Genomic DNA, 18,316 nt, shown 5'->3' with positions numbered 1-18,316 from the left:
TGGCGAGAAGATGAGGTGGCAGAGAGGTGATGAGATGGAAGAGATAGAGTGATGACTAGTTAACGGTGTTATAACGGTAACTCAAAAAGGGAGTCATCTGAGTATTTTTGATAAAGTAGGGGACTAGGCAGGAAGCTGGTCACAAAGTTGGGGGCTATTTGAGAAATAACCCTAATTTTTTTATTGAGCGACAACAGAAGATAGATCATCACATCATCATTTTTTTGCAAGTATTCTCATAAGGGTCCACGGGTTTTAGGCCCAAAAATAAAATTCAAAAAGGAATTAAGGTCCAACAGAAAATAGGATTTTAGTCCTTTTCCCTTTTGGAAGAAACATTGTTGATACATAATGTGTTATGTACCACACATATAAAAAAATGAAATAAAGTATGAAACTTCAACAATAACAAAACAAAAATCAATAACCAGAAAAACACTGTAACTTTGACATCGAGACATACTTTAACTATAGTAAATGTGTTTTGTTGTAGAAATATACATAATTGATACTAAATAACGTGTATATTGCGAAACAGATAGTAAGCTTGAAATCAATCGAAAAAATCTGAGAAAAAAAAGAAAGAAAATTTTGGGGATTGGTTTTCAAAAGTGGGTTTTTCTTATATAAAATGTTATAATAGGCCGTGTTATGATTAAATAGAAATGATAAAGATCTGTTCTATATAGAGATGGGTCAATTTGGACTAAATATCCATTTTAATTGTTATTTTGGCTTAAAATCTTATATTAATATTAGAGTGGACTAAATGTGTGTTTAGTTGTAGATTTTTGGACCAGGAACCCAAAAATTATTCTGATAATTCATGTAAATGAGTAAAATTACAGTGTCCCATTATAATTTTTTTCATAGGTCTAGATAACTTTTAAGAGTATTCACATAGTTATATATATAGTACAAAGATGTACTAGCCAATACAACTTAATTGAAGGTCTCTTGAGAAATAAAAACAATTTCAACTTAGTTGATGAAGAACGATAGCTTTGTAAATTCAGGTTCACTGACTTCTAGGTCTTTATCAAAGGGTTTGGCTAAAAGCATCTTCAAAGCAACAATCAATCTTATAATTTCTGAGTGTCACATAAGATATTTAGAGTTTTTTTAATTGTGATGCAAAACTCAATTTTGATCTCTATGATTTGTCGGAGTCAAATACAAATATCTTCAGAGTGCGATATATTTCTCGAGTGTCATCTTGGGATATCTCTAAGAGCATCTCCAAAACGACTGATTTAATATGTTGCTTCGTGCACTGAAGATGCTCAAAAACTAGGCATAACACAATTAGTCACTCACTTTCAAGTCAAATGACAAATGACAATGAAAGACAATTTTGGCTATTGAGATTCACTCACCTTTCTTTCAACAAAAGATAGAAAGAAAGATTCACTAACCTTTTAGGGTCATATTAAGGGGTTCTTATCAAAAAGGTTTGAAAGAAATATTCACTTTGTTTATTTATTTTTATTTTTATCGCAATTAATAATTAAATAATTAGGTGTTTAATTTAATTTTAATTATTCTGTTAAAGACCATTTATCCTCCACTGAAACTACTGTTTTCTCCTTTACTTTCTCATTGTCTCGTTCTCCTCTTCTATCCTCTGAGACCCAATAACGAATTTGATCAGACAAGAAATGGGTTCTGATCCAAATTGCAAATTAGTTTAAATTTCTTCATGGGTTTCAGAGATTTTCTCTTTACTTTCTGAAAAATTTGGTTCAAGATTTTGTGATTATTTTGTAAATGATTTTCTTTCTTCTGAAGATAATATATATTTTGTTCAAGGTTTTCTGATTATTTTGTAATTATTTGATAGTTTTAGCTGGATTTGAATTATTGATAGAAATTTGGGTCTGGGTGGTGAGGAAGAGAGAGAGAGAGAGAGAGAGAGAGAGAGAGAGAGAGAGGAAGAGAGAGAGGGGGGGAAGAGAGAGAGAGATATCTATCTATCTTAATCTTGTTTTTTTAATCCTGGGTTTCTATGTTTTGATCAAAATATGTGATAATCGGCGACCAAATTGGTATTAGGAAATGAAGAATTGTGGTTTCAGTTCATTGAAATTTGGCTGAAACCCTTTGAAAATAATGAGATTTTTAAGTCTAATGGGGAATTCATTCGGATGCTCAGCATCTGGAGAACGTCTGGTTTCTGCAGCAAGAGATGGAGATGTTTTAGAAGCTAAAGCTTTACTAGAATATAATCCACGTCTTGCTAGGTATTCAACTTTTGGTGTTCGTAATTCTCCTCTTCATTATTCAGCATCTCAAGGTCACCATGAGGTAATCCAATTATCAATCTTATCTTCCTATAATCAATTTTAGTTTGATTGAAGACTTGGGTATTTCAATTCATTAACTAAACTAAACTGGGTCTAGTTTTTTTAGGTATTTAGATTACCAAAATCTTGTTGAATTGACAAATTGTTAATTTATGAGTTGTTCATTGGGTTTATGGGTTTTTTTTCTTTTCTTTTGATGATCAAAATAGTAAGTTTAGACTTTATTGAATTCATGATTACCTTAATTCATTATGTAAATTGTTTTATGCCCTTAGATTGTTTATCTTTTGCTGGAATCTGGAGTTGATATTAATGTTCGGAATTATCGCGGGCAGGTAATAAATAACCTAATCTTCTATTCTGGTTCTGATATTTGACATATTGAGATTTCAAATTCATGAAGCTTTTTGTTTGAACTATAATTTTTAATGACATGAACAGACTGCTTTGATGCAAGCTTGTCAACATGGTCATTGGGAGGTTGTCCAAACGTTGATGCTATTCGGAGCCAATGTAAATTTGTGTTTCATCTTCCTAGTTTTAACTGCATTTAACCTATTATCATCTGTACATTGGTTTGAATTAATGGAGTAATTTGGGAATTGGGTTTTAGATTCATAGAGTGGATTATCTGAATGGGGGTACAGCACTCCATTTTTCTGCGTTAAATGGACATTCTCGATGCATCCGTCTCCTCCTTGCTGACTACATTCCTAGCATTCCTAATGTTTGGAATATAATGAGGAAAAAGCCCAATAAAGAAGTTCCGCTAGAGTTTGACGATCGGTAAGATTTCCCTAAGAACTTTCAAAAAGCTATCGTGATTTAATCTTTCAGGTGGTTGGTTGATTTACCATTTTTATGATTAATCTTGTTTCTCCAGAGCTCTTTATCAAATAATTAATAAAGCAGCGGATGGAGGTATTACTGCTCTTCATATGGCAGCACTAAATGGACATGTCGAGAGTGTGCAACTATTATTGGACCTCGGAGCTTGTGTTTCAGAGGTCACTGTGGAAGATGGGACGACAATTGACCTAATCGGTATTCCCCTTTGCCTTGACTTGCTTAAAGACATGAAATTTTACTTCTGATAATACTGGATTTGACTTTGAGTTACTACTTGCTAATGCTTCACTCGACTTTCCTTTTGGATGGTTTAGAACTGAATCATGGTAGTTAGCTTGTACAAATTGAACTTTGTTTTGAACTACAACTATGTTGTGTCTATAGTCGCAATTATCAGTCCCTGGCATATACCAAAACCCACATGCCTCTCGCATAGGAGTATGGTGCGAAGTAGTTTGGACCGTTCGACTCGCCCGAGTAACGTGTGTATCAGATTGGGATCAGGAATCGACCCTTGTCCAATCCCATCTCCAACTATTTATGACCAGGGTCATATGTAGCTTATTGGCCCAAACTCAGTATCCTAAGCTCAAGGATGTCATAATAGTCCCCATCTTCGTACTTTAAAGGTCTTTGTTCGTAGGATCTTCAACATAGTACCCTACATTTACTATCATGACACAGTACCTTTTTTTATAGTATTGCTGAAAAAGATCACTATAATACGGATTATGCATTTACAGTATCCATTGGAAATGTATATTTTCAGGTGCAGGAAGCACGCCACTTCATTATGCAGCATGTGGTGGAAATGCACAATGTTGTCAAGTATGTTGAATTTTTGTGATACTTTATAGTTTGTACACTTCAGAAATATCATGGTGAATGAGCCTTGACTTATCTTATTCCCAACTCAGCTTTTGATTGCAAGAGGTGCCAGCCTAACTGCTGAAAATGCTACTGGGTATGTATTTAGTTGCACTGTTGCACATTGTAGTTCCATATCAGTCAATGTCGTTATAGCTTCGTCACTCAAATTTGATACACTTTGATTATTTGGGCTCCTAAGGTTTACTATTATGACATATAAAACTTTTTTTAGCTACACGTATGAGTTTAGTTTGGACATATTTGACTTACTAACCTCATAACCTGTTTTATCCTTAAAAGGTGGACGCCTTTGATGGTTGCTAGATCGTGGCATAGAGAGGCTCTCGAGGAAATTCTGAGTAAACCTCCAGAATACCGGCTGCAAATTCTTCCTTCCCCATATCTCTCTCTTCCCTTAATGAGCATTATCAATATTGCTAGGTCAGTGTTATATTTTTGTCTTGATCAGCGTATATAACGTTACTGGATGAATTGGTTTAGGACATCTGTGGTGCACAATGCACCAATAAATCTTAAATTTTTATGAATAGGGACAATTGGACAACTGACGTCAGTTTCAAATTTCAACGAACGTTCAATGGGCCCTGTCCTGTGTATGAATTCCAAATAATAAATTGAAAATCTAACAAAATTCTGCAGAAATTGGACTTCCAAATGATTGAAGATTTAGACAATGAACTATTGGTAGTAATATGAATAATGCATATTAACTTAACAGATTAAAATGACTAGCATTATTCTTACTGATGGATAAGCTCTATATCTGTTGAATGGTAAGAAACAAGGATAAAATCATCTTTCATGATAAAAAGGAATCCATAAATCTTATTACTTAGAAAGACCATAATTGACGTGACCTGGTCGAGCTATAAACCCAAGTCCCAAGCACAACTCTGTAAGGAGAAGACGTAATAACAGCTTGGTTTTCTATTTAATTTTACCTTTTCACTTTGATTTGTTTATTTACTTATAATTGTTATGTACTTCAATACTTGTTTTATAAGTTCACATTCAAGTGTTAGAAAATTTCCTATTTTGAGTAGATTCCTATTTTCTAGTCGAAATAGTAACGGGATAGTAGGTAACCGTAATAAGGAATGCTATATTCTCTTATAAATAAGAGGCTCCACTTAACCATGGAAAGCATTCCAAGTTACGATGTTTTGAATTATATTTTGAAGTTTATGAACCGTTAGGTATGATTTAGATGAAGAAAAAGAGAAAGTAATACCCTTCCCTTATAAAGACGAGGCTCAACTGTAGTAGAAGTTATGATGGGTCGGATTATATTTCTAGTTTAAGAATTGACTATATTAGTTTAGTAGTTACTACGTTTTTGAAGAGTACATCTAGTCCAAGTTTCTTTTGTTTATCTAAGTGTGAATAAATTCGTCATTTGCTTGGCTTGCTTTTGATCTAAAAAGTGCGTAGGTGCGTACCATGCAATTGCAGATGATAAACTCATGTTGGAAGTGGTACGAGACGCAACTATCTTGAGTAATAGCCTTAATTATTTAGTCTCTCAACTTGAAAGATACCATAGATTATCTTTAGTTTAAAAGACATGATAAACAACGAGAGCTAACGAAGGGGCAAATGACGTCATATGAAAGTTGTAGGAGATCATAATCAATACTCCAAGATCCTCTTTTTGTTGGAATGTAGAAAGTCATAAACGATACATAGTCCATGCTTCACATTATTTTGTGGATTGAATTCCATTCAACGGTTTAATTGTGCCTATTATGGACATTTGAGAATCGTAGTCAATCTTTGATTTACTTATAGCAGATTTCTCTTTTCCTACTATACATACATTTTTTCTTATTCTTTTACAGAGAATGTGGATGGAGGAACAACGATACGCAGATCATAACTACTGACCCATGTGTCGTCTGTTTAGAGAGAGAGTGCACCGTGGCTGCAGAAGGTAATGTACTTCACCATGTTGGTGTTTGTTTTTCACTTTTTCCAATTTCAATTATGATATCTGACTCGAGATCTAGATAGCCTTCGTAATGTTTGTTTTATATCTGACTTGTGAGTCTAACTCGACTTGATTTTGAGTCCTCTGAGTCAGATGAAAATAAGTCTGAGCTAAGAGCGCATTGTCGGAAATGACTATTGTGTCTTTTGCGGAAACAAGTCGAACTTAAACGAGTTAGATTCAGACAAATCAGACTTAGTGGAGTTCGATTTAGAAAAAACAAACATCGCCTAACATAACATTGATGATTACTATTTGCTATGAGTTAATCACGTCTTATAAGTGCAATGCATGATCGACCTATACCCAATATGGGAAACACAGACTATTACTCAAATGAAGTTTGCGTCTTTTGGTGCAGGATGTGATCATGAATTCTGCACTCAATGTGCATTATATCTCTGTTCCACCAACAACAGCTCAACCGTCCCAAAAAGTCCTCCCGGGTCAATTGCATGTCCTCTATGCAGACACGGGATAGTTTCGTTTGTTCGACTCCCTGGTACAGCTCCAATAACTAAAGAATTTCCAAGAACAAGTCTTTCCTTAACTCTCTGTGCCTGCTCAGGAGAACCATCTGATCGTTCTTCTTCGATGTTAACTCCTTTCTGCAAACCTGATCTTCAATGTACTCGAGTCTCTCCTTTCGGAGGTTCATCTTCATTTCGAAGTCTCACTTGTCAAAGGTTCCCATCGATGAAACTCAACTCGGCTTCGTTTTGTATGGGAGCTCCAGATACTAGTCCTTCTTTAGTTCATTGTGCAACTGATAGAAGGTCAAGAGATCATTTGGGTAGATGTTCAAGATCAAGTTTACGAAGATCGGCTTCTCATGGTGAGAGTCGTAGGTCTTGGTTCTCCTCTCTATTGGTTTCTGATTGGTAAAATAACCTAATAATGAAAGAAAGAAATGAATGGATTACATTATTGTTGTCATTTTTTTAGTATCATTTAATTTGCTTTCATGATTTAAGATTGAAATTTGTATTTGAAGATGAAGGATATATTTGGGTATTATTTTTCATTATGAGTTGTAAATACAGCGTGAAGTTAAAAACTTGGAAGTGTGTGTGTGTGTGTGTATGTATAGCAATGGAAGTACCACAGAATTTGAAGGGCTAAAAGCTTGAAATTCTAACAATGGGGGGTTTAAGTGTTTTGTCATTTTAAAAAATGTCCCTCAAATTGCTTCTATATTTTGTTTTTCGAGTGTTCTATGAAGCTTGTTTTTATTTATTCGTATATAGTTTTATCCGTAGAATATAGTGTACTATTAAACTTTATGCCGAAAGTTCTAAGTTCGATTCTAGTAGAAATGAAAATTAATGATTTATTAAAACGAAAAAAATCAGAGAAAGAATCGAAAAAGAAAATATTTAAAACAATTAAAGAACTTACAAAAAAAATTAGATTCAAAGAAATTGAAAACAAAAAAATTAAACAGATCCACCCCATCGCGAGTTGTGACCGCTGGGGAGTTTTCCAACCGTGACATTTTGGGTTCAGAGCCACACCGACAACCAGTGGTCGTGGCTGAGAAATTGGGGGTCGGTGCCAAAATATTAATGGGGGCCTTTTACATGTCTAATTTTTTTTACAATAAACATAAAATTTAAACGATCTAACCATAAAAATAATATTTCATCGGCGAATTGAATCTCAATGTTGTATTCTGAACTAAATAATTACAAATTAATGTCTTTGTTCGAAATTTTTTCTTCTCGCATTATCTAACCAAAATAGTCAATTAAACTTTAATAGTCAATTTTGTCTAAGAATACGCTTTCAAAAGTAAGCAAAGCTAACCTATTTAGGATATCTTTCAACATAGTCTATCTCAAGTATGATTTCAAAATCTTGATGGTAGAAAATTTTGTACAATCTCGTTACCGAGAAATTTGTATTTGTCCAATCCGATCTTTGAGATTTAACTAATCCCTGCTGGTATTCTTCTTTTTCTTTATAACAAGAAGTGAAGAAACAAACCTAACAGTAATAAATAATAAACAGATGATTTCAATAGAAAAAAAAATAGTAAGCTGTAATAGATTAGTGGTTATTAAACAGTAACCAGCTAGAGAAGAATACCCAATGTACGTAGAGAGAGAAACAAGGTAAGTGGGATTCGTGGAGTTCCTGTATAGATAAAAGTCTGAGAATAGGTGGGATGTAGGCCTTTAAGCTATACCCCTACTCTTTATATAGTATTATAGTCGTCTGTAAAAGTAGTAAAAGAAAATTATTTGGGGGCGCATGTGGTGGGGGCCTGTGCGGGAGCACACCCCGCACCCCCCACCACACGCTACTGTCGACAACCAAACCCCACCGAAAAAAATTTGAATTTAAGAGTCCCATCCCACTACATTAGAGTTGCTCAAAGAAATATATTGCAATCTCGAAAGATTATCCGTTATCTTTTGTCTTCACACATCCGTTATCTTTTGCCTTCTTTGTGCGAACGTGGTCGCACATTTATTAGCACATAAAAATTTTGGGAGCCACATTGATACGCACGCCAATAGTAAAGATGCCATATACTAACGTAATATAACTTGAGTACTCCCTCAAAAAGAAAACAGCTGAGTACATATTAACTTACCCATAATTTCTTTTGGAGTTTTCCCGCGCTAAAATAGTAAAATGGAAAGCAAAGTCACATATCTCGCCAATCACTTACAATTATGTATAAACAAGAAATCCCATTTAGTAGGTAAACTTCTCCATGCTCAAATTCTAAGAAATGGGTTTTCCTCTGATGTCTTTTTATCCAATCGACTCATCGAATTCTACTCTGTTTGTGGTAATCTTATATCATCTCGTAATGTGTTTGATAAAATGCCTGGAAAGAATGTTTATTCATGGAATGCTATTGTTGGAGCATTATCAAAAGCTGGTAAAGCTGAAGATGCATACAACTTGTTTGTTAAAATGCCTGAAAGAAACACTGTCTCATTTAATACTGTAATTGGTGGGTTAGTTAGAAATGGGTTGGAAGAGAAAGCTATGGATTTGTATTACAAGATGAATAAAGAAGGTTTTGTTCCGAGCCATTTTACTTTTACTAGTATTTTGAGTGCTTGTGGGGCTTTGGTAGATGTAGAGCAAGGTAGGAGATGTCATGCTTATGTTATTAAAGTAGGTCTTGATCATAATATGTATGTTGAGAATGCTTTGGTGGGAATGTATGCTAAATGTGGGTGTATTTCAAATGCGGTTCGAGCTTTTGATGAGATGTCTCAACCGAACGAAGTTTCTTTCACGGCTATGATGGGCGGGTTAGCTCAAACTGATCAAATTGATGAAGCATTAAGAATGTTTGTAAAGATGCATATGAAAGGAATTCGGATTGATCCGGTTGCGTTTTCTAGTATTCTTGGTATATGTGCCAAGGGAGCTTCTGAGGAATCAAATTGCAATCGGGATTCTGGGGTCTCGTTTAGTTCATATGGGGAACAAGTGCATGGCCTCGTACTGAAACTTGGGTTTGAAACAGATCTTCATGTTGGCAATTCATTGCTTGACATGTATGCCAAGTATGGAAACATGGCCAAGGCTGAGATGGTTTTTGCAAATTTGCCAAAAGTTAATGTTGTTTCTTGGAACATTTTAATTGCCGGGTATGGCCAGGAAGGACAAGCTGAGAAATCGTTAGAATTGGTACTGTTGATGGGCTGCCATGGTTTTGAACCGGATGAGGTCACTTATGTAAGTACTCTTGGGGCATGTATCAAGTCCGGGGACATTGAAACTGGCCGTAAGATGTTTGACAAGCTAACAAATCCTGGCATAAGTTCATGGAATGCTATTCTTTCCGGATACTCTCAGGAAGGAAACTATGACGAAGCAATCAACTTGTTTAGGAAAATGCAGTTTTCATATGTCATGCCCGATCGAACTACCATGGCCAGTATTCTTAGTTCATGCGCAGGAATGATACTCCTCAAGTACGGAAAACAAGTTCACGCTGTTTCAATCAAGATGGATCTGGATGCTGACATTTTTGTTTGTAGTGGGCTTGTTGATATGTACTCAAAATGTGGGAAGATCAACACAGCAAGGTGCATTTTTGATAGAATGCCTGAAAGGGATATTGTTTGCTGGAATTCAATGATCACAGGTTTCTCTCTACACAATCTCAATAAAGAAGCTTTTACATTCTTTAAACAGATGAGGGGAAATGGTATGTGGCCTACTCAGTTCTCTTATGCTAGTGTATTGAACTCTTGCTCTAGATTGGCCTCTTTATCTCAAGGGAAACAAATACATGCTCAGATTACAAAAGATGGTTATACAAATGATGTTTTTGTAGGAAGTGCTCTTGTTGATGTTTATTGTAAGTGTGGTGATATAGATGCAGCATTTTTGTTCTTTAATAACATGCAAAATAGAACTATTGTTGCTTGGAATGAAATGATACATGGGTATGCTCAAAGCGGATGTGGAGATCGAGCTCTTGAACTCTTTGAAGAGTTGATTCGATCAAGTGAGAAGCCCGATGCAATAACCTTCATCTCTGTTCTAACTGCTTGTAGTCATTCTGGGTTGGTTGATGAAGGGATAAAAATCTTGGATTCCATGAAACGAGATCATATGGTAGAGCCTGCGGTAGATCACTACACTTGCGTCATTGACTCTCTAGCTAGAGCTGGTCGGTTTGATGAAGCAGAAGATCTTATTAACAAGATGCCGTGTAAAGATGATCCAATAATATGGGAGGTTTTGCTAAGTTCTTGTAGAGTTTATGCAAATGTTGATTTAGCAAAAAAAGTAGCAGAACAACTTTTTCGACTTGACCCACAAAATCCAACTCCGTACGTGCTTTTATCGAACATTTATGCATCTGTAGGAAGATGGGATGATGCATCAGCTGTTAGGTCCCTGATGTGCGAAAGGGAAGTTGTCAAAAGTCCAGGTTATAGTTGGATTGAGTATCAGGATGGAGTTCAAGCTTTTATGGTGGATGATGATCTTATGAATGCTAAGGATAAATGTAGGTTAGAAACACTACAAGATGTATCGGCAGCTGAAACTTGCACAACCTAAGTAAGAACATAAAATCCCACTTCGAAGTTCTGAACTTGGATGATCTAACTTACTTGGTACAAGTTCTCTCCAGAAAAATATCTGAGATCTGACTTATAGGCATCTCTACTTCCTATATGGTGAAGAAACATTGGCCGCCTGCCGCAATTGGAATCCATGAAAAATCTAGTGAGACAGTTTCTGAAACACCGATCAGCTTGAATTTCCGAACATTTTCGACCTGACACGCGCGAAAGAGATCTCAGAGGTTAACCTTTATGAAGAAAGAGGAAGAAAACTAATGAGGTACATTCAGTTTAAAAAATTTAAGTTGGATGCTCCAAAATTCAATTTTATGTTATACTTTGGTGAAAATCGATTTTTGAGACTAGTAGGTAATGCAATTCGATACCTAGATTGATGTTCTTTTTTGTATTGTCAGCGTGCCTCCAACCCATGACCTAGAAGGTGGAAGACTAAACCTCCTATCACTCCAACCAAGGGTTGTTGGCAGATTGATGTTTGTTGATTCCTTACTGTACCTAGAGCTGTGGGCAATGGCAAAGAGCAGGGTTGGGCAAAACAGAGGAGAAGTACAAACAGAGGTACACTTTAGCTTATTTCCAATTAGATTATAAATGAGTGCCAACATTGTTCCAGGCAGGGTCTTCACATTCCGCCTAACAAAATTAGATGCATGTAAGTTATTGCTCCACAAGTGAATTCAATAAACTTTATTTTTCTATTTGATCATCAATAAATGGGTTCCCTTCTATTTTTCTTCGTTTTCGACAAAATTAAGCTTCGGGGATGTAAGTGAATGTTGGAACTTTTCAGGTTTATTATAGAGTTAGAAAGTAGACGTTCAGAGAGAACGAACAAGTAAATTACATGCTCAAAATCGAATTTTAATACTAAAATATGACAAGTTCTCCTAAAAAAAGGCATAGATCATTGTCCATTGCTGTAAATGCGTGCAAGATTACAAGTAACTCACTCTTAAGACCACCTCTCTCTCTTTCTACATTGATGTCTAGACGATCCCAAAAGAACGAAAATAAGAAGAGAAGAAGGCATAGTGTTACAATCCTCTCTCTACATTGCTGTCTCAAGATGACCAAAAAAAAAAAAGAAAAAAGGTAGAATTTTGCCAAGCTACAATGTCCCTCTAGTACCAAACAACAATAAGAAAAAACAGTAGTAGTGTAACTCGATCGATATTCTCTGTATTGGGAAACCTTGTGTCATGAGAAAATCAAGACAGCATCAAAATCTACATCCTCTCCTTTTCCTTAGTGACTCAAGTTGCCTCTGAACTTCATTATGAAGAGCTTCTTGTCGATGTGCTTCGAATTCAATACGAAGAGCCTCTTGTCTTTGTTCTTCTTCAACACGAAGAGCCTCTTGTCTTTGAGCTTCTTGTCTACGTGCTTCGAATTGAATGCGAAGAGCTTCTTGTCTTTGAGTTTCTTGTCTTTGTGCTTCGAATTGAATACGAAGAGCTTCTTGTCTTTGAGCTTCTTGTTTTTGTGCTTCTTCAATACGAAGAGCTTCTTGTATTTGAGCTTCTTTACGAAGAATTTGAAATTTAAACAATTCCATTTGAAATGCATCCATAGGCTTCAAGTAATACTCAGCTCCTCCTTGATTACATCTAATTAACAACCATAATCAATAATCAAGAATCTTTAAGAAATGAACAAGTGGGTAATCTTGATATATATACCTAATTTGCCTTGTTCTTTGAAAATCAGGATCGACAACAGCAACATGTATGTATCCAGGAGGACTTCGGATTCGCTGCATTTTGATAATTCATTGCAATTTGAGAGATAGAAACTAATAGAGAAGAGAGATCAATTAAAGAGAATAACGTATAATGACGATTGTAGTTATTACCTTAACCCTTTCAAGAAAATCGTAACAAGACATATCAGGCAAATCGAATTCTGTTATCACTATGACTCTTTCTTGTCTCTAAAAATAAGAAGAAGAAAGAAAATGAAATTCATCATGAAATCAAGAAACTCAAATTCCCAATTTCAAGAAGAAGATTATCAATTTACCTGAGGAACTTGGTGTGGGTTTAATTGTTTGGACGCCAAACGATGGAGATGTTCTATAGCATTAGTTGCAGTATCCCACCTATGAGTAAATCTACTCACTGTAAAATTGATAACCACATCAGATAGATAGAGAGAGATAGAGAGAGAAAGAGAGAAAGAGGGAGAGAGGGATTAAAATACCATTTGAGAAATTTTCTTTGACAAGTGTGGTGGAAAGGGATGCAAATTCCTGGTCCAAATTGGGACTTATTACTATGAGAAGGGTATAGGTATCAGCAGACATTTTCAGTTTGTAGAGAGAGAGAAACAAGATGTTAATCTCACAGTAGATGAAGATTAAGAGAGAGAAAGTCTGATAAGAAGAAGGTGTTTGGTGGGTGGTTGATGAGATTAGTGAGAAGTTCTTTTTAACTTTGGATGTGAGAAAGGGGAAGCCTATAATCACCCACCTATTAATACTACTCTAATACCCCAAGATTTGGAATCAAGAATTGGAGAAGAATAACGTCTGTTATTTGAAACAGAAAAAACTGAATTTCAGTTGGGATTTGGCAGTTAATGACAGTCAACAACTACAAATATGAGTCAAAATCAGTTTTGATCAAACGGGTGAAAGGCAGGATCAGAGAAAATATTGTAGACCTTAAAGTAGAGAAAAAAAAACGAGTTAGTTGAGGTTGGTTAGGGGAATAGGTGTTTCTTTATCATTACACCTTTCTTCACTTTTAGGGTCTGTTTGATACGTGTGAAAATAGGCTGAGAAAATCGATTTTCGTAAGAAAAATAATTTTCTACCGTTTGGTTGGTCAAGTTGAGTAAGAAAACGACTTTCCCATTGTAAAATAAAGTGGGAAAATGTCTGACTTTCTTTTCCCACAAAATACATGTGAAAACCGTTTTCACACACCAAGGACGCGCTCCCTCTCTCTCTCTCTCTTCCGTCTTTCTCTCCTATCTCTCTTCCCGTCTTTCCCTTACAACTGCTTTCAAAATTTCAAAGGTTATTCAAGGTTAGTGATGAACTGATGATGAGAAGAACATACCTACTTTAGGAGAAGATGATGTTAAGAGATCGAAATGGATGAGAAAGGAAGAAATGGATAAAGATGGAAGCGGACAAGAGAAGAAACGAGAGATAGAGAGGGAATTAAATTGGTTTTGAGTTTTCAGGAAACTAAATGGGGAAATTTTGTTTGAATTTTAAAGGCACCTCCAAATTTTCTCATAACCAATCAAATACTAGAACTTGACTTTCATATAAGAAAGAAAGCTTTCCCATCAGAAAAAATCGATTTTCTTACTCAGACATGCTAACGTATCAAATGGACCCTTATGTTCATTCCATCTTCCTTCAAAATGTTTAGTTACGTTCAGATCTAGTTTAATGGTGTTCTCATGTTGTTTAAGACAGAGACCATTTAAGTTTCATATCTAGTTTTTGGAGTTTCAAGTTCCATTAATGGTGTTTGTTGTTTCTTTATCTAATAATGAGCAAACTCGAAAATGCTTTACTTAATTTATAAATGGTACCACTAAATTCCACACTTTGTGCATTACAGAAATCGCTTTCACAAGACATTTAAATGTACACTACTATAGGTTTGTCAAACACGAAAGGGAAAATACAGTTTCGCAAGACAAATTCAAAAATGCATACTGATAATTGAATTTTTTTTTGTTAATAAGTTGGTTAAGTGCAAGGAAGAAAAAAACATATTGCTTTGTACACGAGATCAACAAAAACCTAATTGTACGCTTCAATTTGAGTTACACCTACACATAAACTTCATTGTGCAATACATATCTATTTAGTTGAAGAACATTTCATCGTTGACTTATTTATAACATTTATTGCACTAATTTGCTTTCAAATATCTTTGTTTTTGCATTTTTCTAATTTGCTTTTAAAGAAATTATAATTTTTTCTATAAAGTGGTAAATCCAAGAGTTTAACTTTCGATGGTGTTTCTGTTCTAATCTTTACTTACTTTGAGCAGGGCCGTGCCTGAGAATCTGGGGGCCCGGTGCCAAGTTTTTTAGTTGGCCCCCCTTGTATAAGCAAACGTAAAATCTAAATTTTTTTACGCATTCGGTTGCTTTTGTGTATGTCAAGGTTGTGGCTAACTTTTTCATCTCACACATTAAATTATAGTTTAGTTATGAATGATAATGAGAGTTTGGATAGAGATTCATATGATAGAAAGAATGAGAAATTTTAGAGAGGAGAAAAAAAATAAGGATTAAAAAGAAAGTTATGTGTTAAAGAACAAATTGCGTTGCGATAAAAATTATAGAAATATCATGTCGCAAGAGAGACTGAGAGAAAGGAGATTTGTGATAGTTAGAGAATAGTTTTGTTGTCCTTATTGGCTTTGGGATGAAAATACTATATATTATACCATTTTTTTTGTTGACATGTATATTATACCACTTGAATCATTGACCATTAACGTTTCAATGTGACCTCTTCCAAAAAAAATTAAGAGAAAGTGCTACCGGTAGCACTCGAACCCAAGACTTTTAGCCCAGGAGATGAACGGTGCACTAGCTGAGCTACTTCACGACTCATGCTAATCCTATAACCTTCCCGGTTTAATAGGGTTAATAAATGGCCAAAAACTTGAAAATTGCCCTTTGTGGTGGGGGGCCCTGTGCGGGCGCACGGCCCGCACCCCCCACTGCACGTCCCTGACTTTGAGTTAAATTACCAGCAAGACGGACAATGTGTTACACAATTCTAGATAATTTGTCACATTTCATTGAACGCCAGCGCAGTAGCAAAAATATATTTTTCACTGGAGACATTGTACAAAACTGTTTATATGTCGCCCTAAGCAGTCCCTAGTTTGCTTTTACAAACATCAAACCAGTGCACCTATTTTTAGATTTGTTCAATAGAAACTAAAATATTTTGATATCAATTATTAATTTTCTCATGCATAATTCATAAGGCATTTTGTTCATACTGAAATGTGTCACGTGTTTGATATCATCTAACCAAGTCGCTATACTTAAATTTCACTAAGGAATTGTATCAGATAATCAACCACACAAGAGGAAACATGTGTCGGAGGTGCAACCAGACGACTTACCATAACATTGCTACACCTCGTGGTCAATTGTAGAGGGTTGTTTGATGTCTTCTTTGGTGAATTTTTAGCTTTTGCGCAGTGTAAGACTTTTTTTTCGTGTTGTCAACATTCATTAATGTACCTGTCAACCGTTGGTAGCCCAAGTGGTTCCAAGGTGTTGACATAAACTATAGAAACCCCTGGAGGTCTCAGGTTCGAATCCCAAAGAAGGTGGAATCTTTGGTTATTTGAATTTGGGATTATTAGGGTATAAATAATGTAATGTAGTTGGGCTTTAGGCCATTATCTAGTTGGGCTGTAGGCCAGGTTATGTTAAAGTTTGAGTCGGCTATAGGGCAGATCATGTTAGAGTTTGAGTGGGCGGGTAGCAAGCTTATCACATCTTTGATGTATTCAATGCCAATAGTAACGAAAATGTAATCGGTTCTCCAAAAAAAAACATTCATTATTGTACCCAATTTGAGAATATATTCATTTAGTAGTTTACTCTTCAGTTTGAATGAGCGATATCGTCAATGCGCATTTTATGGTGTGTATACGACAACCTTTATATTTGCTAACCACAATGAATATTGTTTTCTTGGTTAAATATTTTTCTCATATTTATTTTGGAGTTATTATAAAAAGTAATTTATATGTTGTTAGAATTTTCGAGTTTGTAATAAGTATTAATATTCTTTCGGACTACATTTGAAAAATTAAATGTAATATATAATAAAATTTGACTTCGCAGATAATCAATATTAAGGTCACATATATCCACCAAGTCGAAATGCGTAGTCCACATTCCACAAACCAAAAGATGTACAAATTACATTTGTCTTTTTATATAAAAGCATTAGCATTTTCGACTTTGCTCTTCGAGGTATCTTTGTTATTTTACGAACTACATCTTCTCCACTGGCCAATTTCGACTTTCCATCACTCTCTGGCGCCACCACCATCCTCCTTCCTTTATCCTTTTCCTCTCTCTTTCTTCTCTCCTCTAGTAGCCAGCGAAGGGGCGAAACCCTTGTCTGCAAAAATCAAACAAGGTTGTATAGTCTTACCAAAAGAAGCTTCATCTAGATCTGGGGTTTCCTTCTAAAGAGAAAACAAAATATTTTAACAAATATTTCACCTTGGAAAAATAAAAGGGTCGGTGGGTATATAGACCAAAATAATGTTCAAAAAAGGTTTATGATCCAATCTTCTCAAAATATGGATATTTAGTCCTTTTACATTATGGACATAAAAACCCTCACTTTCTAAATACATTACCATCAATGTCCCACGCTCAAATTTGACGTGGAGATTTATTAGCAAAAATTGTGGAGATTTATTAGCAAAAAATATGGAGATTTATTAGAAAAAAAAATGGATAGAAACAAATCATAATTTCTCTCTCCTCTAAACAGATTTGGAAAGCAAATTTTCTCTTTCCTATTATCCGAATCAATCAGAAACAAAAATCCTAACCAAAACGAAACGTCATCACCACGGATATTTCCAAATCAATATTCTCTCTCTTCTTTACGAATTTAGAAACCAAATCAATTTTCTCTTTCCGATTATCCGAATCACTCAGAAACAAAAATCCTAACCAAAACTACTGTAAAGTATGTATAATTTTTTCACAAGTTTTTTTTTTCATGGTTATTTTTCATCATAAAGAAGTTTGTTTCAACGTTATGGTGAGATTTTGGGTTGATTTTTATGGTTTTTTCTGTTGTGACATAGTTTCTGATGTTCAAAGCTTCGTCATAAATCAATTTTTAGAGATCTGTTTGATAAATTATGTCAATTTCAATCTGGTATAACTTTAACTAGTGTAAAGTATGTATAATTTATTCACATGTATCCGTGATTTACCACAGGATTCGGTAATTTTTGATAAATAACCAATGATAACAGCAAAAATTTTAAAGTTTTTAATTGATCAAACCTTGTAATTTCTGATAGTGGTCATTTATATGAAGGAATTTATATTGTATACTGATATACAATAAGTATGTTTTACAATGGGATTTAATGATGTACAGCAAATTCTGATATACTAATGATAAAGTATAATTTTAAACGTTATATACCTAAACTGTAAAAACGATATTATGTATAATTTACAAT

General features: G+C 34.9%; 3 protein-coding genes across 3 annotated transcripts; 2 read left to right on the top strand and 1 right to left on the bottom strand.

The window, feature by feature from the left end:
• Positions 1–1,326: 1,326 nt before the first annotated feature.
• LOC147556571 (putative E3 ubiquitin-protein ligase XBOS32) lies at positions 1,327–7,224 on the top strand. Its single transcript, XM_086664617.1, has 10 exons — positions 1,327–2,304; positions 2,579–2,638; positions 2,745–2,816; positions 2,917–3,089; positions 3,187–3,347; positions 3,922–3,980; positions 4,070–4,116; positions 4,323–4,463; positions 5,882–5,973; positions 6,392–7,224. Exons 1-10 carry the CDS (start codon positions 2,110–2,112, stop codon positions 6,913–6,915), a joined length of 1,524 nt encoding a protein of 507 aa, XP_086520743.1. The 5' UTR covers positions 1,327–2,109; the 3' UTR covers positions 6,916–7,224.
• A 1,133-nt stretch (positions 7,225–8,357) lies between these two features.
• LOC147556570 (Pentatricopeptide repeat (PPR) superfamily protein) lies at positions 8,358–11,829 on the top strand. The gene is made up of 2 exons (XM_086664615.1): positions 8,358–11,358; positions 11,495–11,829. Exon 1 carries the CDS (start codon positions 8,671–8,673, stop codon positions 11,071–11,073), a length of 2,403 nt encoding a protein of 800 aa, XP_086520741.1. The 5' UTR covers positions 8,358–8,670; the 3' UTR covers positions 11,074–11,358; positions 11,495–11,829.
• A 158-nt stretch (positions 11,830–11,987) lies between these two features.
• On the bottom strand, positions 11,988–13,604 carry LOC147556569 (uncharacterized). Its single transcript, XM_086664616.1, has 5 exons — positions 13,299–13,604; positions 13,119–13,216; positions 12,952–13,029; positions 12,779–12,852; positions 11,988–12,706 (listed from the first exon to the last, which is right to left on the bottom strand). The coding sequence occupies exons 1-5, from the start codon at positions 13,399–13,401 to the stop codon at positions 12,319–12,321; spliced, it is 741 nt and encodes a 246-aa protein (XP_086520742.1). The 5' UTR covers positions 13,402–13,604; the 3' UTR covers positions 11,988–12,318.
• Positions 13,605–18,316: the final 4,712 nt, after the last annotated feature.

The sequence above is a fragment of the Eschscholzia californica genome, unplaced genomic scaffold (genome assembly GCF_041429995.1).
Source record: "Eschscholzia californica isolate CP2 unplaced genomic scaffold, dmEscCali1.0.p SCAF_2, whole genome shotgun sequence".
Lineage (NCBI taxonomy): Eukaryota > Viridiplantae > Streptophyta > Magnoliopsida > Ranunculales > Papaveraceae > Eschscholzia > Eschscholzia californica.
This window is presented reverse-complemented; position numbering and strand designations above follow the sequence as displayed.